Consider the following 19,661-nt stretch of genomic DNA (forward strand, 5'->3'; position numbering starts at 1 on the left):
TCCACTCCTCCCCTCGCCACCTCCGAGCTCCTTTGCTTCCTCTCTCCCTCGCCTTCCTTCCACTGCTGCCACTGCGTGGCCCAGGTTATGGTTTAAACATGACGGCCACCCCTTTGAAGCAGGGGGGGCATCGTGATCATCATCATCTGGGCTCATCAGCAGCCTCGGACCAATTTAAGTAACACAGAGACGGAGACGCAGCAGAGACCTCAACCCCAGGGCTTCTACGTCTCAATCTGAAAGGTAAGAATAGCTGGCGGTGTCTGGGAAGGCGTGAGGGGGGAGGAGGGGTCACTGCGCAGCAAGCCCGGTGTCAGCCAGTGCCATTTAATTGCCAGTGTGAAGCAGAAGGCCCCGTGCCTGTTTAATGTATAATGATCCGGCCAGTGCACTTCTCCTGTTCCCCAGGAAAAGAGAGGGAGCAGGATGATGGGGAAAAATATCAAAGGGCAGGCTTAAGCACGAGGGGCAAAGGGGCTTTCATATCCTCCCACCTGTCACACACACAGCTCAGTCACATACACACAGTATAGGGACTTGCTCTGGCAGCAACCCCATTATCAAAATAATGTCTTTCATTTGCTCCGATGACCGTCTGTACTCTCCCTGACTTTGTTCCCCCCTTCTCCTCCTGTCCTAAAATGATGTATTTTAAACAGGACCCAGGTGGAGGGTGTTCATCGCAGGACTACGACGAACCACGTTCATCCCCTGCATCCTAATTTGGCTTGAGCTGCAGCACACAGGACTGGTACTGAGGCAGGGTTTCTCCTACAAAGACCCAGCACATGAGAGGAGTACAAGGCCAGGCCGTCTATTCTGCCTCCACCTCTGGCCTCCAGCTCTCTACTAAATATTTTTTAAATGTCATCAACTGCCTAGTTAAAGAGCAAAAAATGAATGGACACGTCCGGTTTTCTGGCACCAGATTGTTTTTTTTTTTTTTTGTTCGGCCCATTCAGAGTTTGAATTTTTCTTGTTTTTGTGATGTAGGAGTTGTGTTTTTTTTGGGGGGGAGGTACGGGGGGTTGTTAAATCCTCACACTCTCCAGAGAGCTCCCAGAGCCCTCCATCTATTCAGTTATACTAATTCAATTAGGGGCCTCATCACAGAGCATTAGCTCTTCCCCATGGCCAGTTGCCCCACACCCCCCCGCCAGTATATTCAATTAGCTGCATTGGAAATAAGAAACGAGGCAGCCATTAAGGGACCAAATTAGCAGTCACTTGAAAACCTGGTTGACGGGGGTCCTGCTGCCAGATGCCAATGTCTGGACAGACCTGCAACCTGACCCTTTACACCTCAGACTGATGTGGGTTTCTGACTCTTATACAAACATTACCCAGGGGCGTCCACTTGGCAAAATAGAAGCTGGGAGTCAGACCTTTTATCCCACAATATGGCCATCTTAGAATAAACTCGTTCCTTTTCCACACAATATAGAGACCAAGCTTTCCTCGAGGGGAAAGGTAAGCACTTTTACAGCAACTGATAAATATGCAGACATTTATACAAGATGACAACAACAACACATTTCCTCCCTCCTCCCTCCCCTTCGTGTACTAGCGTCCACAGCTGCACTTGAGCCGGGCCCTAATGGGCTGGACCCAAACACCAGCCAAGTGCTAAGTTAAATCTAGTCCCCCATCAAAGTGTTACTGTGTTTGTTTATATGTCTGGCATGTGGAACTCACAGCGAGGGCACGTCCCGGCTCATTTTCAAATGTGCCTCACATGCGTTGGGGGGTAAATGTTCTTCAGGGGCCTCATTAGAAAAATGATAAATATAATTAATATTTGAGCATGCTAGCTGGAGCCTCGCACTGGAGAATTGGCCTTTTGAACACATGTGGGGAGTGTGCGCTGTCTCTTAAGGGAGAAGTTGTTGCCCTGCATCTCTGCATGGGAGTGTGTGTGTGTGTGTGTGTGTGTTGCTTGTGAATTGTCCTCACAGCCAACACAAACTCACTCAAGTGAATGTCAGAGACTGACAAAAGTGTGTGTGTGTGTGTGTGTGTGCTTTAAGCTTCTGGAGCTCAACTCACCTTGACATGGATGCGTTGACAGTGAGAGCAGTTGGGTAGGGGTGTCTAAAACCCCCTGTTGTGATTGGATAAACAGGTTGACCTTGCCTAGAGAGGGAGAGGGGGGAAAAAAGAAGAGAAGGTAAAGGAACTGGGTTGATGGAGGAGGAGAAAAGGTACAGCCCTCCGTCTCTCGTCTCTCCCCACCCTGGGCCGCTTTATTCTCATTTGATCGGGACAAAAATCTAGGGGATTGCAGAGCGCGGATCAAAGGGGAAAAAACTCTGAACAATTTGAATGCCACAAATCTTGATAGCAATGGCTAATTAAATTTCATAACCCTTCGCTCTGTGTCGACAGAGAGGGGGCCTGTTCCTCCCCAAGCTGGAACTAGGTGTTTTGTTGTGATAATTAAAGACGAAGCGCGGGTCCCTTTAATGGAGCCATCACGCTAATTGAGGTCTACACATCCAAAGACAAACAATAATGAATGTAAATTTATACCAAAATAAAGTGCAGCAAATCAAAGAGTGCCATGGCTGCGCTCCGGGCCTCTCTCGGTATTTAGATCGCGGTGAGAAAACATTAAATTAACAGAGCTTAATTTGTAGCCTTTTGTCATATTAACAAGTGTTGACAAGAGTTACCAAGGGAGTGCCCCCATGTGGAATTGTGGGTAAAATACATGCAATCATGGTTCATTGCTGTAATTGGGCCGTACAGACAGATGCAAAATAGGATTCAGCACAAAGTAGCAGGATGTGGTTGGTGAGGGTCTGAAGAATCTACATTGGGCTGGTGCGGCCCAGACTGACTTCTTCACTAAAGTAAATTCAGGATGCAGGTATTATGTAGCCCACATTAGAGAAATGTCATTAGCTGTGTAGACTAGGGGTGGTTAACAGAACTGATCAAAGTTTAAAATTTAGTTTATTTATATATTTCAGTGTTGTTGACCCTGCTATCTTATTAGCAACACTTTTTTCGTAATTTAACGAGAGTCCAAAATAATTATTATTATTTAAGATAAAACAGACATGAGGTCATACACTAATACAGTGACAAAAGGAAACGTTAAAGCAGCAGTTCACACCATGACATACACATCACACGTCACACTCGCTCAATAACGACAGGGCACACATTACATCTTAATTTTGTAGATTCAACACTTATGAATGAATAATAAAAAAGGTTTCACTTACTGTGGTACTAACCATCCTAGCGGATGGGGGATCTGGCCGACAGTGCCAGGTGACAGCGGGTAATAAGGAGATATGTCTGGAGGATGCGGAGGCCTTGGAATTCCTGCACAAGAAAGAGGATGACAGGAAATGAGGAAGTGGTCAGGCAAGCTGATAACAGAGAGAAAGAGAGAGAGATAGAGAGAGATAAAGAGAGAGTGAGAGAGAGAGAACCAAATCTTTGTTGGTGATTAATTCATTCTTTGTTGAGAATTTCACATCTGAACACAGCCGACATCACAGAAGTGCAGATGGGAGGAAGAGGGCTCGTTGCTCACATGTACACGCCGCTAAATCACACGGTGCTAAATCACACTCCCTGATCAAAGGCCTTTGAGGCAGCGGCGGTGGCACAATGTGTCGGAAGAGGCAGAGGGGAGAGAGGTGAGGAGAAAACACCAAACACGATTGCCACATTTGTCTGGTGAATCAGAAGATTAATGATATGGAACGACTGAGGTATAGGAGTTAACAGAACACACCAGCACAATTAAAGGCTGCTCTGTGATCACACGGCTTTCAGTATAGAACTCCAGGTGGAGTCAGTGTGATAATTCACAGTGGCACACCATCTGTATGGATATCAACTTCCTACAAATCCTCAAAAAACAAAAAAAAATCCACATGAACTATGAGACTGAAGGGATAAACAGGCAATAAATGTTTGGGGTTTTTTTTTTGGATAAAATTCAACATTACTTTTAGGATCAATTTCAACTCTAACTCTCTCTATATATACATATATGTACATATATATACATATATACGTATATGTATATATATATATTTTTACTTCTAATGAGAAACTTGTGTGAGAGTCAAAAGAAAATATTCTAAGGTTGGGGTCTCCACACTTTTTCGCCTTGGGAGCTACTATTCAAATGACTAGGCTAAAGTGATCTACCTGCACTGAAAATGTTAAATATATATTTATTTAAGTAATGTAGAATTTTGTCAAAGCTTTTTAAAAATAAAGAAATATAAAAGAAAAAATGACTACATTAGGTTTCAACATTATTTGTTCTTTCTTTGCCTCGAGTTTCCAAACTTCAACCATTAGTTAGTCCAGAACGAAGGCCTTAAAAAGGTCCTTAACTCAGCCACCCGTGTAAAAATAACTTTTGTCTCTCATGACAAACATGAAACAGGGAACACTAGACATGTGTGAAAGCCCAGCAGGGAGTTGTGTGTGTGTGTGTCAAAGAGAGAGAGAGAGAGAGAGAGAGATTTATCCACCAGGAACTGGGGGACCTTTAGTTTGGACTGATGCACGTTTCTTTCCTACAGCTGGCTCACCCTCGTACAGCTGTCGTCACAGATAGAATTTTGGCTGGTGCCAACAGGGCCTAAAACGAGCCAGTTAATTTTTTACAGATCAGAACTTGGCCAGTGCTTGCAGTTACACCCTTAGTTCACAGCTGATCCTGTGTCTTTAGGCGCTCTTGAGAAAGAGCCCGTTGCAATCTTTTGTGCAGCAGTTTCTTGGGAAACACAAAACGTTTTTTTTTTCACTCACAATAATGTTCTGACTGAAGGCTGTTAAGTAAAAGAAAGTAAAAAAATACAGGAAGAAAGAAAAGACCAGCAAATGTTATCCCAACCCCAACCACTGCTTAAAATGTAATACATGTCATTAATTGAATAATTAAACACTAAGCCCAATTACGCAGCACCATTAAGCACTACATTAAACTGCAGCTGGTAAATTAGTTCCCTGCTGTAAAGACCATAATAATAAGGGTGCATTATTACCTAAAATATCAGCTGGAGCATCCAGAGTGCCTAAAAAAGCAGGGCATTATTCACTAAAATGAGAAATGCATTAAGAGACTGAATGGCAGTAAACCAAATGAAGTGTTAACTAAAGAGCCTTACAGACATGAAGGACATTGGTAAAAAAAAACATGTATGTTGTATTTTGCATGTTTGCAGCATCAAGATTTGTGGGTGAACTGCTGAGTCTGGAAACAAACATTTTCTGATTGAAACACAATCACATTCTTGTCTGACATTATCATTTGATGTTTATGATACTAATAGTTATTGACTTCTCAGTTGCTGTTTTTTCAGTTACTTTAAATGTGAAGAGCAGATAGGTTGCCAGTTGATAATCACTGCTCGAAACATTAACACTGGTTGATCTTCCGTTTGTGTTTTGTGGGTGACATCATTTTCACTGAAATGTTAAGCCTAACTGTGTAATATCTGGTCATTAAGGTTTGCACTGTTTAGCAGCCATTTGGGGACGTATCCATGAGGACAAATTTCTTTGTTTTGTTACTGCCCTCTGACTGTTACATGTGAGTTCTTCAGACAACAGTAGTCATCTTTGTCCTATTCTGGGCAGGTGAAGAAACAGTAATACCAAGGTCAAAGCTGTCTGCTGATTTCCCTTTTCTTTCAGGAGCCACTGTTCTGTCTGTCCTGTCATAACCAAACAAGACAGCACTTCTTATTGGAGCCGAACCATGCTAATGGCCATGACGGCTAAATCATTTGGAAACAGATGAGGGTGGCAGAGGCCAACGAATACTGAGTAATAATGACGTATATAAGAAACGCTTAACGCTCCTATTACAACGTACTTATCATAATCACGGGGAGTCACCGTTATTGAATAGCAGTTCAAACGGTACAGTGTACTTTGCAAAACACCTGCAATGTCAACACATGGTTTCCAGTGGAAAGTGTCTACAAACAGACGAAGAGACAGATCGACGCCATCAAGACAAACACAGGGCAGAGTCTGAGATGGAAGGGCATCATAAAACATTCACACACCCATCTGTGCAAACAGAGTCCATGACCTCAAGTATCATATCTGACAAAGGCTGCCACTGTGGGGTTTTTTTTTAAAGAGCATACAGTATTAAGAAATGAGAATTGGGATCCTGACATTTTCACAAACCTGTACTTGTGCTCTGCTGGGTTTGAAGCAGTTGGTAACTTGATAAAAAAAAAAAAATATATATATATATTTTGTTACCTGTTTTGGGATCCACGTCTGTCTGTAGGTGAGGTGGGGGATTCCCTGGTGTGAAGTGCTCATTGCTGTAGGTGATCAGAGGAGTGAGGGGGTGCACATGATGAGGGTGCTGTACCACTGGAACCTTATTAGACTGAAAAAAGAAGGAGGATAGAAAGACAGAGAGAAAAAGGACAGAGAGAAAGAGAAGGGAAACAAAAAAAAAAACAGAAAGGACGGGTGTTAATATTTGGGTTACAGTTAGAGATCGCAGGCGCCTGCTATAGAATTATAAGTTGGTTTGAAAGCACTCGGAAGAAGAGCTCAAATGTTGGGTACTCTCGAGGCGCCAAACCACCAAGCCACAGTGAAAATAGTGTGGTTTGTAATTAAAAACACTTCTGCGGTGACACCCTGGAATCCAGTAACACAATCTGAGAGAGTTGAGGGTTTGCCAGTTCACATTTGGGCCTGATGTGTGATGAGGCACTTTTAACCACGGTTGCAGTGAAGTAATCGATCATCTGCAAACCACAAAAATCAAGGCAGCGCGTGTAAATCCACAGTCATTAGTGGCTTCAGTCAGCACTCTGCTCCGTTCGCCTCCTCCTGGTCTCTCTGCCTCGCTCCCCTTCTCTCGTCCATCCCCCAAAGGCCTGATTTGTAGTGGGTCGGGGTATATTGTTGTAAATGGGTTAGGAGAAAGGAGGTGGGGTTGAAAATCCATTTCTGCATTTTTGCCAAATTAGTTTTAGCTATGTAATCTTCTCTTTGTGCTGCTAAGTGGCGCAGGCCCCCTTTTTTCAATTACCCAAAGATTACAGTGGAGCTGTAGGGTGTGCTGCCGTGGGCCCCTGCGTTGACAGGAGCTCAGACCCTCTCATCGGGCCCGAATGGACACACACACATACACACAGAGTCCCCGGCCACTAGATAACCAGATTAGTCCTCTGCTGTAGACTAGAGCTGGTAGCAGGAACTGCTCCTCGCCTCTTTACACACACACACATCCTTACCCTGCCCTCAGCAGTCAAAGAAGCAGCACTAATCAGGCTTATCATAACATGGATGCTCTGTTCAGGGGGGGGGAGGAGTGGGACACCAAGCTGTGGGGGAGTGAAGGGGCTGGGAGCCGGAGGGGGTGCTGGTGCTAATACATTAGATGATGCTCAAGCCAAATGTTCACCCAGAACACTAGAGCAGAGCTGTGGGCCCAGAGTGAGATAAACAGGCTTAGGCTTCAAACTCATAACGTATTGGTGGCATTTTATCACTGGGCCTTCGTCAGAGTCCATTCATTTCCACACTTTCACCCGGTAGCTGTCCTTGTGTATATTCCATTCAGAAGTCTTCCCTACAGTGATGGTGCTGAGGGTTTGAGATGGGGGATGGAATGGGGTCAGGAAAGAAAAAAGGGGCGGGGGGGGGGGGGGGGGGGGGGAGAGAGGGAGAGAGAGAGAGAGAGACCAGAAGAACTCCAGGGAGGCAGCGAGACTCCTGGGACTCATTCACAGCCCTGAGCTGAAAAGACTAAGGAGGAGAGGAGGAGTGTTGAGCTGTGTGTGTGTGTGTGTGTGTGTGAAGAGGAGGAAGGGGACAGTAGCCGATATACGATTCATTAGAAAGAAACACAAACAATAATGCCCCTTGTTTTGTGTTGTTCTTGTGCAGATGATCATGTTTCAAATCAAATTTTAAAAAATGAGGGAAAAAGGCAAAAGTAAAAGGAAGAATAATCTGTGAAACAAACAAAAAAACTAGTCATAGGTTAGGCATGGGTTAGCTGCCAAGAAAGCTGAGTGTTAGAAGAAGCCCTAGGTTTGCCACCTTCTTCTTCATCCAGTCCTCCGTATCTCTCACCTCCTGACCTCTCACCCGCTCCTCGCTTGGTTAATGATGTGAAAGAATGTTCTTCATTCTTCTTTAGCTCCGTGTTGAAAAGATTAGTGGCCATTTAAATGAGTTTCTTTGTCCTAGAATCCCAGTCATTGAGTAAACGGTCCAAAATGCCCATCCACTGAGTACACATCCAGAGGCTGGCTGATTTACATCACAGTCACTTGGGGCCTTGTGTTGTTTGATTTATTTAGTAATAAAGGAAATTCAATATAATGAATAATTTGTTACCTCCACAAATGAACAGCTAATATAGAAACTGGGCCACATTAAGGTCATATGGAATTGAGATATTTTAGTGTTTTAATGGCCATCAAGGAGATGTGAACAACCTCTGGTCCAACACACTCACTTGAATGCCTCACATGATCACTGCACACACAGCACCATTGACTCTGCCTCCTGCTGAGGTCAAGGAAATGCTTGGTGGTCCCTGCAGAAAAGAAGGCACAAGCACCTGCCCCGTGGCCACCATTTGGACAATACAAACCCCGGACCCGCCTGGCAAGCTGCTGAGCGCTGGAGTCGCTCAGAACCCACTGAGTGCCGAGAGAAAAAAAAAGCATTCAACGTGGGAGGTTTTACACTCCTCTGTTTCAAAAGCCCAAAGGAAAAAAAAGAACATTTCCTGCCCCCGACACCCCCACTGAACTGCATCCTTCCCACCACCTCCATCATTACAACAAACAAATATAGTCAAAGACAAACACAGGTGCTGCTCTCCAGTTTTGATCACCAGATTTTTCAAGACTCGAAACAAGGGATTCCACATGTGCCTGAGCCTGAAGGAGAGTTTAAGAGCATTCTCAAGTAGGAACATCAATGAACAAATTGACTTCTTCCACATCCAGTACACAGTCGTGCCAACTGCTGCAGACCAGCCCTGTAAAGTACAGGTATTACAGAGCAGCTGTAGTATTTTAACAGCACAGTGTCTGATTCAACCAATAGCAACTCACCAAATGTTACATTTCAGGAGTACGCATATTTTCTGGTAATATATTTTCTACAAAGGCTGGACAAATGAGTGACCTCATTCAGATCCTGATAGTGAAAAATGGTCTACAGGAGAAGAGAGAGGAAGTGGAAAGACACAGCAGGACAGAGTTGAACAAAGTGAGGGGGGACAAGAGGAGGAGGCTGGACAGAAAAATAGCTGTTAGCCTTGCATTTCCACCCGGTGGCACCTCGCAGGGACAATTTGAACCCTTAATGTGAATAAGGTGACCTTAGAGGGCCCAGGCCAGGAAGTGCAAGTGATGGTGGTGGGGGCTGCTGCCTTTGTCCCTATGCTTTATGTCATGATATGATGAGTTGTCACAACAGCCTGTGGGGCGCTAATGAGCTGTAGTGAGGCCAGGGCAGAGGATGTGAGGCCGAGAAGAGAGGGGGGAGAGAGAGAGAGAGAGATGTGAGGATGACAGTGGAGTGATGGATTGTGGTTCTCTCAGAGCTCCAAATTCCAAAGCAAGCATTAAAAGATGCTGGTGTGCACCGAGCCTCTCAGAAGGTACAAGGCTCACATCCAAAGACATGCAAAGTGATGACGCAGAATCAACTCTTACAGATATACTAGGGTTGGTGTTGTTCTTGGTATGGAGCTAAGGCCAAGCAAATATGTCATCGAAACAGTCTGTCTTTACACACAGTCAATCACAAACCCACAAGACAGTCAAACTAGCCATGGTAGAAGTTGGTTGGATCAATCCATAATCAGAGACACTAAAAGAATACTGTGATAAACTGTAATGGAATATAAAGTTCTGCATGTAAAAGACTATAACAGCCTCAATAGTCAATTATACCACAGAGATTAAAAACCCTGCTACAATTAGGAAAAATATTTCTTGATGAGCACTAGAAGAAAAAAAAAAGAACCTCCAAACTGTAGGAGGGCAGAGTGGGTAAAGAGCTGATATGGAGGTGTTGATCAGTTTTCTCTTGCAAAGACGATGCGTCTCTGAGGGCATGGGGGGCTCCCGAGACCACAGTATATTTAAAAGTTAATCTATTCACTTTGCTGCAGTGACATGCCGACTGCTTGATCAGAGCACTGAACAAAAATATTATGTGGGCCAGAGCCTTTGCTCCTTTTCCTCCTGCTCTCCTCGCTTTCGCTCAAGTCGTTCGTCACCATTTATTTTCACTTCCCGTCTTTGATAGTCGGCACATCAAATGGAATCGCAGAAAGGACATGTTCTGATATGTCAGGGATAAATAAAACTGCACACAAATAGCTTAAATATGAAGTGGCGTTTGGCAGAGCTGTTGTGTTCTGTGAAGACAAATCGCCTCACAGACAGGCGAGCGGGTGCGTTAAAGCGTTTCCTTTTCAATGTAAACAGCCTCTTGAGCTCTCGTACCTGAGTAAAGGGGCTTCACTGAGAGGTGATATTGTATCACTGTGTTAAGAGCCACAATGAAGTTGGCCTTTTGAAATGCAATCAGCCCCCCACAATTCCAGTTGAAAGCCAGCCAATTAGGAATTTTAATTGGATGACAACATTAACAAAGAGATATGTTAATGCTGAAAATATTTTGTTTTTCATTTCACGCTTAATACGTGTGTTTGATTTTATCACGCTGATAAGAAGACGCTTGTTTAAATTATTTTTGAATCACGCACAAATTTGACGAGTATCAAAAATGTGTTTATGTGCTGCAAGGGACGTGCAAACGCAACAAGAACGTATGTTCAAGAACATAAACAAAGAAGTTCTCACAGGACTATGATGAAGAGACTTCAAGTCAGATGACCATCATTAGCACAACTAGAACTACTAGATCAACCTGTCAGAGCATCAGAGGTGAGGGAGAGGGAGACAGAGGGAGGGAGGGAGGGAGAGAGAGAGACAGTGGTGAAGCGGGGCAGCAGTGCATCCAGCTTTACTCACCCAGCTGTTCAGATTCAGGTGCCAGCAGCCCACCTGCTGGAGGAGAGAGAGCCCAGGGCCCAGAACTCCTGCCTTGGCTCCCGTCTCCTCCGACCCGCTCGCAGCTCCATTTTGCAGGAACATGACCCCCTCTTTCCCACCCCCGCCCCCGTCTTCTCTCTTCCTGGCTCCCCAGCCTCTTCTTTCCACTCTCTATGCTGGGAAGCTCCCCTGCTTCTCCCGGCCTCTTGTCTCCTCCACTTCTTCTCCTCCTTCTTTGTCCGTCCAGGCCTTAGCTCCTTCCTCCACAGTGCAGGAGAATGTTGCTGGGCATGTGTGGTGGGGATGCATGTGTGTTTATCCAACCCCCCCCCCGCCTCCCCTTTACTCTTTGCACTGGTGGCCCACTGACCGTTGTCCCCCAAGATTTTTTTCTTTTACATTATATTGTGTGCATCTCTTGAGGCTTGTACAATCTGAGGCCCAGCTCCTGCATCGACACACGTGCTGGAACACACAACCCCTCACAGTAACCACAAACCTACCCACACGCATGGAAAAAAAAAAAAAAATCCCCCAAAATATTTCTTTCCACAACAGAGATGCTCTTGTTCTTAGTAGGTAGCAGTCTCCTCTTCTTGCTCAGTGAAAGTTTTGATGCCAGTGACAAGAAGTACAAGAAGTGAGAGCCATAATATGGACAGAGAGAAAGAAAAACGACTGTGAGCAGCTTTTCAGCACTGCAGCTCTTCCCACAAGCAAAACTCAAGAAAAAAAATATACACACACAAACACATACACACTTCGGAAAAAAAAAAAAAAAATCAGTTATTACCCAAATCCCTGCTGTACTTTGGGTCTGTGTATGTGTTTCTTAGAGTATGTGTGTGTATGTGTGTGGGCTCTGCTGTGCCTCCAGGATGCCCAGAGACGAACTGGCAGCTTGAAAAGCTTTGGCTACAAGGTAAAGCGAGCAAGGCGAGAGATGGAGACAAAGAGGAGAGAGCAGAAGAGGGAGAGTGAGAGAGAGAAAAGAGAAGAGGAAAAAAAAAAAGGAACAAGACACAACAACATCCACAAAGGGAGGGCAGGCTCAGCAAAGTGTGGCCAACAGTCACTTTATCTGTGTGATGCTGACAGTCCCCTCTTCATACCCACTTTCCAGGGGGAAACCGAGGAGAAGTAGAGAAAGTCTTCAATCTGACACGGATGTGGCACCTTCCGTCGCGTTCCTTTATTTCCTCTCTTCCTTTTTATAAACAAAACCTCAGAGTGCAGAACAATTCATTTCACGACTCCCCCCCTTGACTCCGCTTCCATTCAAGGTTCATGTGAACAAGGCCTCCAGCCCCTCCTTGCCGCCGCCTTCTCCCCTCTCTCGTTTCTGCGCAACTATTTCACCTTCAAATGTATTATCCTTCCCAACACCATTGTCAGGTAATATTTTTTACCCGGTCAACATTTTTTTTTTCATTCTAAGAGCCGCAAAGAAAAAGAAAAAAAGATCTGTCATTACAATCACACACACCATAGGCCTTGTTCTAGAGGACTTTCATTAAAAAAATACCTAAAGGTTTAAAAAAAATCTCACAAATACATTAGAATATTTCTAAAATTAAAAGATATTTAATATATACTAAATATAATAGTTTTACTTTTTACTGTGATTTACAAAAAAGAAAAACTTTTTTTCATGTGAATCCCACATAAAATATTAAACGCCCATGAAAATTTTAATAACATAAAATGTTTCACCACCCATTTTTTCCAACATATATTTGCTAATTAAAAAATATTTTTTAGATATGAGAATATATTTTATTTTAATTTTTTATTAAAGAACCTTTCCTCCTTTAATTATTTTTTATAACCTGTAAAAACCTAAACCTGACTAATAATGAATTAAATATTAATATCATTAATTATTTCCATTTTGGCAAGATAAGATTTTATAAATATTTTATACAAACTAAAGGTTATATTTACGGAGAAGTAACTTAAAAGAAATAACATCAATATAAAACAATCTGGAAAATAATTTAGTTTTTTTTAAGGCATGCAATTAAAAGCTAAGACAGAATAAAAACAATAAAACGAAAAACTGGCAAACGCACGCAGAACTTTCCCTCAAAACTGCTTTCTTTCTTTCTTTTCTATTTTCACTCAGCCTCTCTGTCACTTCTAGGAGCCTGCTCTTCCCCTGGCCTGCAGCAGGCAATCCTGAGGCCCTTAAAGCCAAAACAAAGCCTCGGGAATGTCCTTTACACATCGTGGACAATAGCGCCGGGGCTCCAGCTTGACAAGTAAAAGAGCCCCGACAAGGCGGCGGCTAATTGCCTGCCCTCCCTCTATTCAGGGCGCCTGCCACACTCCTGCCATCTCCTTTTGTCCCACGTGCACTTTCCTAAGTAAACTGCCAGTTCGCCAGCGAGTGATGGACAGCTCCCAATCATTCGGCCACAACGGCGTCAACGCCAGCACACAAGAAAGCAGAGGGGCAAGAAAAAAAAAATACTGTGTTCCACTCTGCTGTCTGCAACATCTGCACGAGACCGAAACAGTGTGTGAGACAAGGTGATGTTAAAGTTTCACCAAACAAAGTGAAAGAGAATTTTTTTTTACAAGATAATAAAAAATTTGAAAAAAGAAAAAAAATAGGTTATACTTTAAATAATTTTTAAAACAATTACAGTAAATAGGTTATACTTATAACTAATAAATAATTTTTAAAACAATTACAGTAATAATTACAAGCATTGTTATTATTGTATTTGATTAAATCCACTTTACCTCTTGTTGAAAGAATTGCAGGAGATGTTGAAATTATCCAAAATAATAAATTGTCATTTAATAAATATTACAATTCTTCAGCATTAATTATTGCAATTTTTAATTAAAATTAATACAATTGAATTACCAGCCTATAAACCATAATCACATTAAGCTTGATGTCTCAGCCTTATGCACCCGTGTAAGGCTGTCAAGACAAAGCAATCAAACAGAGCCTTTCATTACCCAAATTGTCAATCTGTCACTTAGCAACATAAGTGTTATAAATTGCCAAATGGTGCCCAGTGAAATATCTATGAATAAATTCAATCTGAATACCGTAGTTAAAGCCAGATAAGCAACGGAAAATGTAGCGGAGCAGTAATTAAAATGTTAAAAAGTCTTACCATTTAAAAGAGCTGTATTTGGGATGCTGCTCGGTTCCTGGTTACAACAAGCATGCTGGCACTCGTGGTAGTGCACAGACTCCAAGCAGACTCCCACCACTATGTCAGCCACTAATCCACTGGGGGGCAGCACCTCATCTATGGCAGGCTCTCACCAACAACCGATGGGTTACGCCGATAAGAGAGCGGCCGGGGGATCGGGCAAGAGCCAAGACAGGCTGGAGCAAGTTAGGACCGCAGCTCTCCGGGTCCCCGAGTGGAGAGAACTGCGAGCGGTCTGCCGACGCTCGCTGCTCACTCTCAGCCCCCTCATGCATTCATACACACTGCACTCAGGCTGCACTGCTCCTCTCCGATCCAGTCTCCCTCTTTCCCCCTTGCCCATCTTCATATCCCCCTTAATAAGCTCTTTTGTGTCCATGTCTCTTTCTTTGATAAGTTGAAGGAACAAGAGAAAAGACGGAAAGAAAGAAAGAGGCTTTCACTCAGCGGCTTGGCAGACATAAAGGTAGTGGAGTGCTGTCTATAGGAGTTGCCCTAACTTGGCTAAACTCAAGCAGCAGGGTGTCTCTCGTCATGTCATTAATCCCCAAAACTAGCCACGCTCCATTCACCGCTAGTCACACTAAATTAAATACAAAATCAAAAACACAAATGCTGGGGCAGGTCAGAAAAAGAGCCTATAGACTGCGTTGCGGTCTGGGGCAGAGGATATGTGCTGCCGCAGCAGCCGCGGAGCACCGTAGTCCTGCCCGTCCGTGGCCCCGAATTTTAATGCAGGAAGCGCCGGGAAAAAAAACCCCAAAAAAAAAACAACTTAACAAACGGGAAAAAAAAATAGACATTTATCACCAAAAACCCCAAAAAAAAACCAACTTAACAAACGGGGAAAAAAAATAGACATTTATCACCAAAAAAGAGCCTGTCACTGTGGAGCAGCTTTAGCTCTCCTGCCTCAACTGAGAGAACTGAAAAGGTAAAAGAAGCCTCATATCCAAAGTCAAAGCTGCCACAACAAGCCAACAACAGTAAAAACAATACCAAAAATACCAAAAATTGAACAGAAGTCTTGTTAGGTTTTCAGGAGAGCAAGCAGCAGAAAATTCAACCTGGCCAACTGGTGGCTTGAAGAGAAGAAGCCCACTCTTAAAGCCGTGATCCGACCATCCACTATACCACCGCTGTGAGCCTTTCAACCACAACAGAAAAAAATGACTATTGATCTTCAAATGGCGATAATTGAAAAGATCAAAAAGATTAAACAAAAAAATCACAAATGCACTGACTTACCATGTTATGATCCCTTTTTGTTGCAAGTTTTTGTTAAAATAAAAAAATATATTTCCTCAAAGATGCTGCATTGGAGGTTGTCAGATTTTTGTAGCCGTCTCTTGATCGTATTACTTCCACAGTCCTGGTTTCCAATGCGTCTGAACTTTTTCCCTTTCTCTTTTATTTTGTTTGTGGTACCTAGGCTTTTTTTCCCCTCTTGCTTAAGACTTTAAAAGCCTTCAGCTCAGCAAAGCAGCACAAATTATCTTGCCACCTTGCTCAGCTCTGATGCTTTGGCCGCTAACTTTGGAAGGCCCTTTACTACTGCATCAAAATTAGCATTGTCAAAGCAGTTAATGAATATTAATATTGTATTTGTCATTGGAGCTGGCCCATTGCTGAACTCCGAGTCATCCATCAGGGACAAGATTAAGCAGACAATTATTTCTGACTGACAGGGACCAAATCTGGAAGATTTTTTTTTTCTTCCAACAATTTAAAGAAAAAGACACAACATCATCTTAAGGTACCTCCCATGAGAGGAGACGAGATTAATACACTTTTAATGAAGCAAGATTTCATGGTCCATGAACAGCAGGCACCCCAGAAAAAAGGAGAGTAATAGAGAAATATTTTAAATCATGATTTTGTATATTTTTTATGAATTAAAATAACAAATAAAAAAATATTTTGATCAAGGCAGACAAAAGATTCAATCAAAGGAGTTAATTCCTCTTAACAAAATAATCCTTGGTTTTCCTTCTACACAAAGATTCACATTTTTTTAAGCTTTTCTTTTTGCACACAGTCCACAATGCCGTTGATAAATTTAACATGAAACATTCATTAAAAAGCACAGACCTCCGATGCTCCAGGCACAGCCTGGCAGAGCGGCGGCCGCTGAAGGACCACACATGCAACCTCCCGCCGCAGCGTTTCAGCTCCATCCATGAGCTGTCTCGCTCGGCACCCCACAGAAACAGCTCCGCACCGCGAACCGTCCCTACGCCACACACAGCCCCCTCAACTATTTCCAACACTTTAAATATCGTCGCAAGTTTAATAAATCCAAACAAAGCCATTGCAATTTTATCTTATCCAAAAATATTGCTGCATAAAAAACAAGCATTCTAAAATGTCAAATGTATATATATATATATATATATATATACATATATACCATTTTAGAAGCACTCCAGACAAATCAGACATATGCAGATTTTTTACCTTAAATTTTCAACCAAAAAATCTGAAACTCCGAACAACGGAGAGACAACAAACAAAATTTTCCTTTATTTAAAGAAGTCGGTGAAATGCAAATTGTTTTTATTTAAGGAGTAGCCGAGCTTTACGCGTTCAAGTGCCACAATGAGGAAAAGATACACAAACAAATTAAACAAAGTAAAAATGCTCAAAACAGAAATGGCAGATGTGGGGCGCTAATGCCAGTAGCCAAGTGAATAGGTGCGAGTACGGAGGTCAAGCTGACGGCTCACCTTGGAGCGCCGGGCCCCCGCTGACCACCCTGTCGGCTTCATAATACCATTAGCAACCCTTAGATGAACATTCTCAATATACCTCTTGTTCTCCAGATGCCGATCTGACTTCGCTAAGTTACTGGTGTCCCCACACTCAATACAGATGGTGCAGCATTTCTTACTAAAATGAAGAGCGCCTTCTTCACAGATCTACCTATTTTAAAAGTCGTCGGCGTACGGGTGTAACTTTTCCGTTGAAAAATAAAAATCCAAATTACAAATTACTTTTATCAACCTACATAATTAAATATAGATTTGTAGGGTCATATATATTACATATTATATGTATTGGTATGAATAAAAAATAATCTAAAGAAAAAATCTCTACGGAACAAATTTAAAAACAAATTCAGCAAATTCATATTTTGCTTATTCTGTTTTTTAACAAATATTATAAAATAAACTCTTAATTACAGGTGGGATTTTTATATTTTAATTAATATTTAACATTCATAATTAAATGTATGGATGCATTTTAAAGAAATTAAATGGAACATTCTCCTAAGAGTCTGAGTGAATAATTAATTCAAATAAGTATATTTTAATATCTCTGACACAAACAGAGAGACTAAGTGTTCACACAAGACACTGAAAATAGGCACCGAACACACGATCCCACCGTGCTTTAATTCAAGTTGAGAGCCTGAAGCAGGTCCAATCTAGGTGAGGAGGAGAGAAGACAAGAGGGAGCAGAGCAGGCAGCTCGGCAGCCCAGCGTGATCACATCAGTGCTACTATCAAATTAACTCTGCGACTTTGAAACTTTATTGATCTGCTATTAAGACACTAGTGAACTTGATGAAGTGAGTGCTGTAGGTGACTGTGGGACTTCAAAGTCCCGCACCAGCCACATAAAAAAAACCACTTTGATCCCCGCTCCGTACAGAGGATCTGGAGAGGGGGCTTTAGACGAACCCCCCAATTTCGCTGTTCTCTCCTCTCTTCTCCCACACACCCCAGGCCCAGGCTGCTGCTCCTGCTCTCTCCCTCTGCTTCCATGTCTGCTGATACCCCAAGAAGCAGCATCCAGGCACCGACACTGCACATTGTTCAATCACACTATATTTTACACAACAGTCAGCAGGTTGAGAGCACAGTAGTGTACATTGGTGCAGACAGATCTCCTTTCTGATTCACAGCGAGAAGAAAAAAAAAACCAACACACACACACACACACACACACACGCGCACAGGAAATGCAATATGATGTCAAAACAACTACTACAATAAGGCGGCCATCTGCACGCACTGGCATTAAAATTCAGCTGAGATAAGAAAGGGATTCTTCATGCCAAATACGGCATGTAATAAGGTCGGCGATGAGAGAGACAATGCAGAGAGGGAGATAGCAGTACCATTGTGTGCTGAATACATTCCCCCCTTCGCTTACGGCAAGTCTCCCTACTACATTAAATACTGTGTGCTGCCAATCACACCTGCCTTTTTTTCATTTTGTGCCACTGGGTGGAGGTAGTAGTTAATGTTTTCAACACCACATCACTGTAATATACCCAAACAGTCACAAATCACAACCAGCCGACAGAATAATTCTTACGTGATCCAAATTCAACTATACTGGGGAAAGAAAAGGTAAAAAAAAAAAACCCAAAAAAACCAAAAAAAAAAAAAACAACAACTGGTAAACAAAAAGTAAACACAAGAAAAAAAAACCCATTTCCTTCTGACTTCTGGCTAGAGGATAGAGCTTCAGGTCTAGGGGAATCTCAGGTTCATCGACCAATGAGCAGCAAACTTTACACAACTGTGCTAAATAAATATTAACGAGTAAATTAATCACCAGTAGGACACAGGGTTTACACACAGGCTCCAGTGCTCACAAGCAGGGTGTGTGTGTGTGTGTGTGTGTGTGCGCGTGTGTGTGTGTGCACTTGGAGTGCCAAGGCTTAGCTGTGTCTGTTTAATTAAGAGGGGTAAAACAGATGACAAATGCGAGACAGTTAAACATTTAATGCGTGCTTATCTCCCCCCTCATTTATTTAGTTGGGAGCGATTCAGGGTGGGTGGCGTCTAAGAGTGATGTGCTGGCGGAACGCGGGTGAAATTAGAACGCAGCCTCGTGCGCTGTGACAAGACAGCATGCAGCACCAGTCTTCGCCTGACAATTGTTTTGACATTTTGCAACTTAATTCTGACTGATGAGAAGGAAAGGGATTATGTGATAAATTAAGTAAACAAATACTCGGTTTGTGTTTCACAGCTGTTTTGTGAGCATCAAAAAAAATTAAATATTAATAAAATAAAAGGCACAGAACTGGAATGACACTTAATTATGGATGAGGTATTTTTAGCTGCGCTGTCTGAATTGTCAAAATAAACCGTGCAATTAAAAATGTAACTGTATCTAAGGCCTAGTTTCTCCTTCATTTCACCTGACGAAGACGTTATTTATAATTTTTCTATTTCTTAATAATTCCCATTGTGTGTCTGCTACTGATGCACATTGCCTGCAGTCAATGTCAAATCTCGTCTGCAAAAGTCCCAAAAAAAAAAAAAAAAAGAAAAACAGAGGGAACAGCGCCCGCGGCGCACACACATCCTTTTACTCAAGCCAATATCTTACCCAAAGTTCTGCTGCTTCCACTGTGACAATGTTAAAATGGAAACAGAAAATATTTTATATTTATACCTAAATATATATAGGGATGGAGAGA

The 19,661-nt window shown here is 42.6% G+C and overlaps 1 protein-coding gene across 24 annotated transcripts in view; it reads right to left on the bottom strand.

The window, feature by feature from the left end:
* tcf7l2 (transcription factor 7 like 2) overlaps positions 1 to 19,661 on the bottom strand; it is an 81,659-nt gene that overhangs the window by 9,848 nt on the left and 52,150 nt on the right. For all 24 annotated transcript variants that reach the window (XM_025057216.1, XM_008313840.3, XM_025057211.1 and 21 more), the window contains 3 exons: positions 6,256 to 6,388; positions 3,231 to 3,333; positions 2,047 to 2,133 (listed from right to left, as the gene is read on the bottom strand). In XM_025057216.1, the coding sequence (XP_024912984.1) occupies positions 2,047 to 2,133; positions 3,231 to 3,333; positions 6,256 to 6,388 (323 nt within the window). The remainder of the gene's footprint in view (positions 1 to 2,046; positions 2,134 to 3,230; positions 3,334 to 6,255; positions 6,389 to 19,661) is intronic.

Source organism: Cynoglossus semilaevis, chromosome 8, assembly GCF_000523025.1.
Source record: "Cynoglossus semilaevis isolate Cse_v1.0 chromosome 8, Cse_v1.0, whole genome shotgun sequence".
NCBI lineage: Eukaryota > Metazoa > Chordata > Actinopteri > Pleuronectiformes > Cynoglossidae > Cynoglossus > Cynoglossus semilaevis.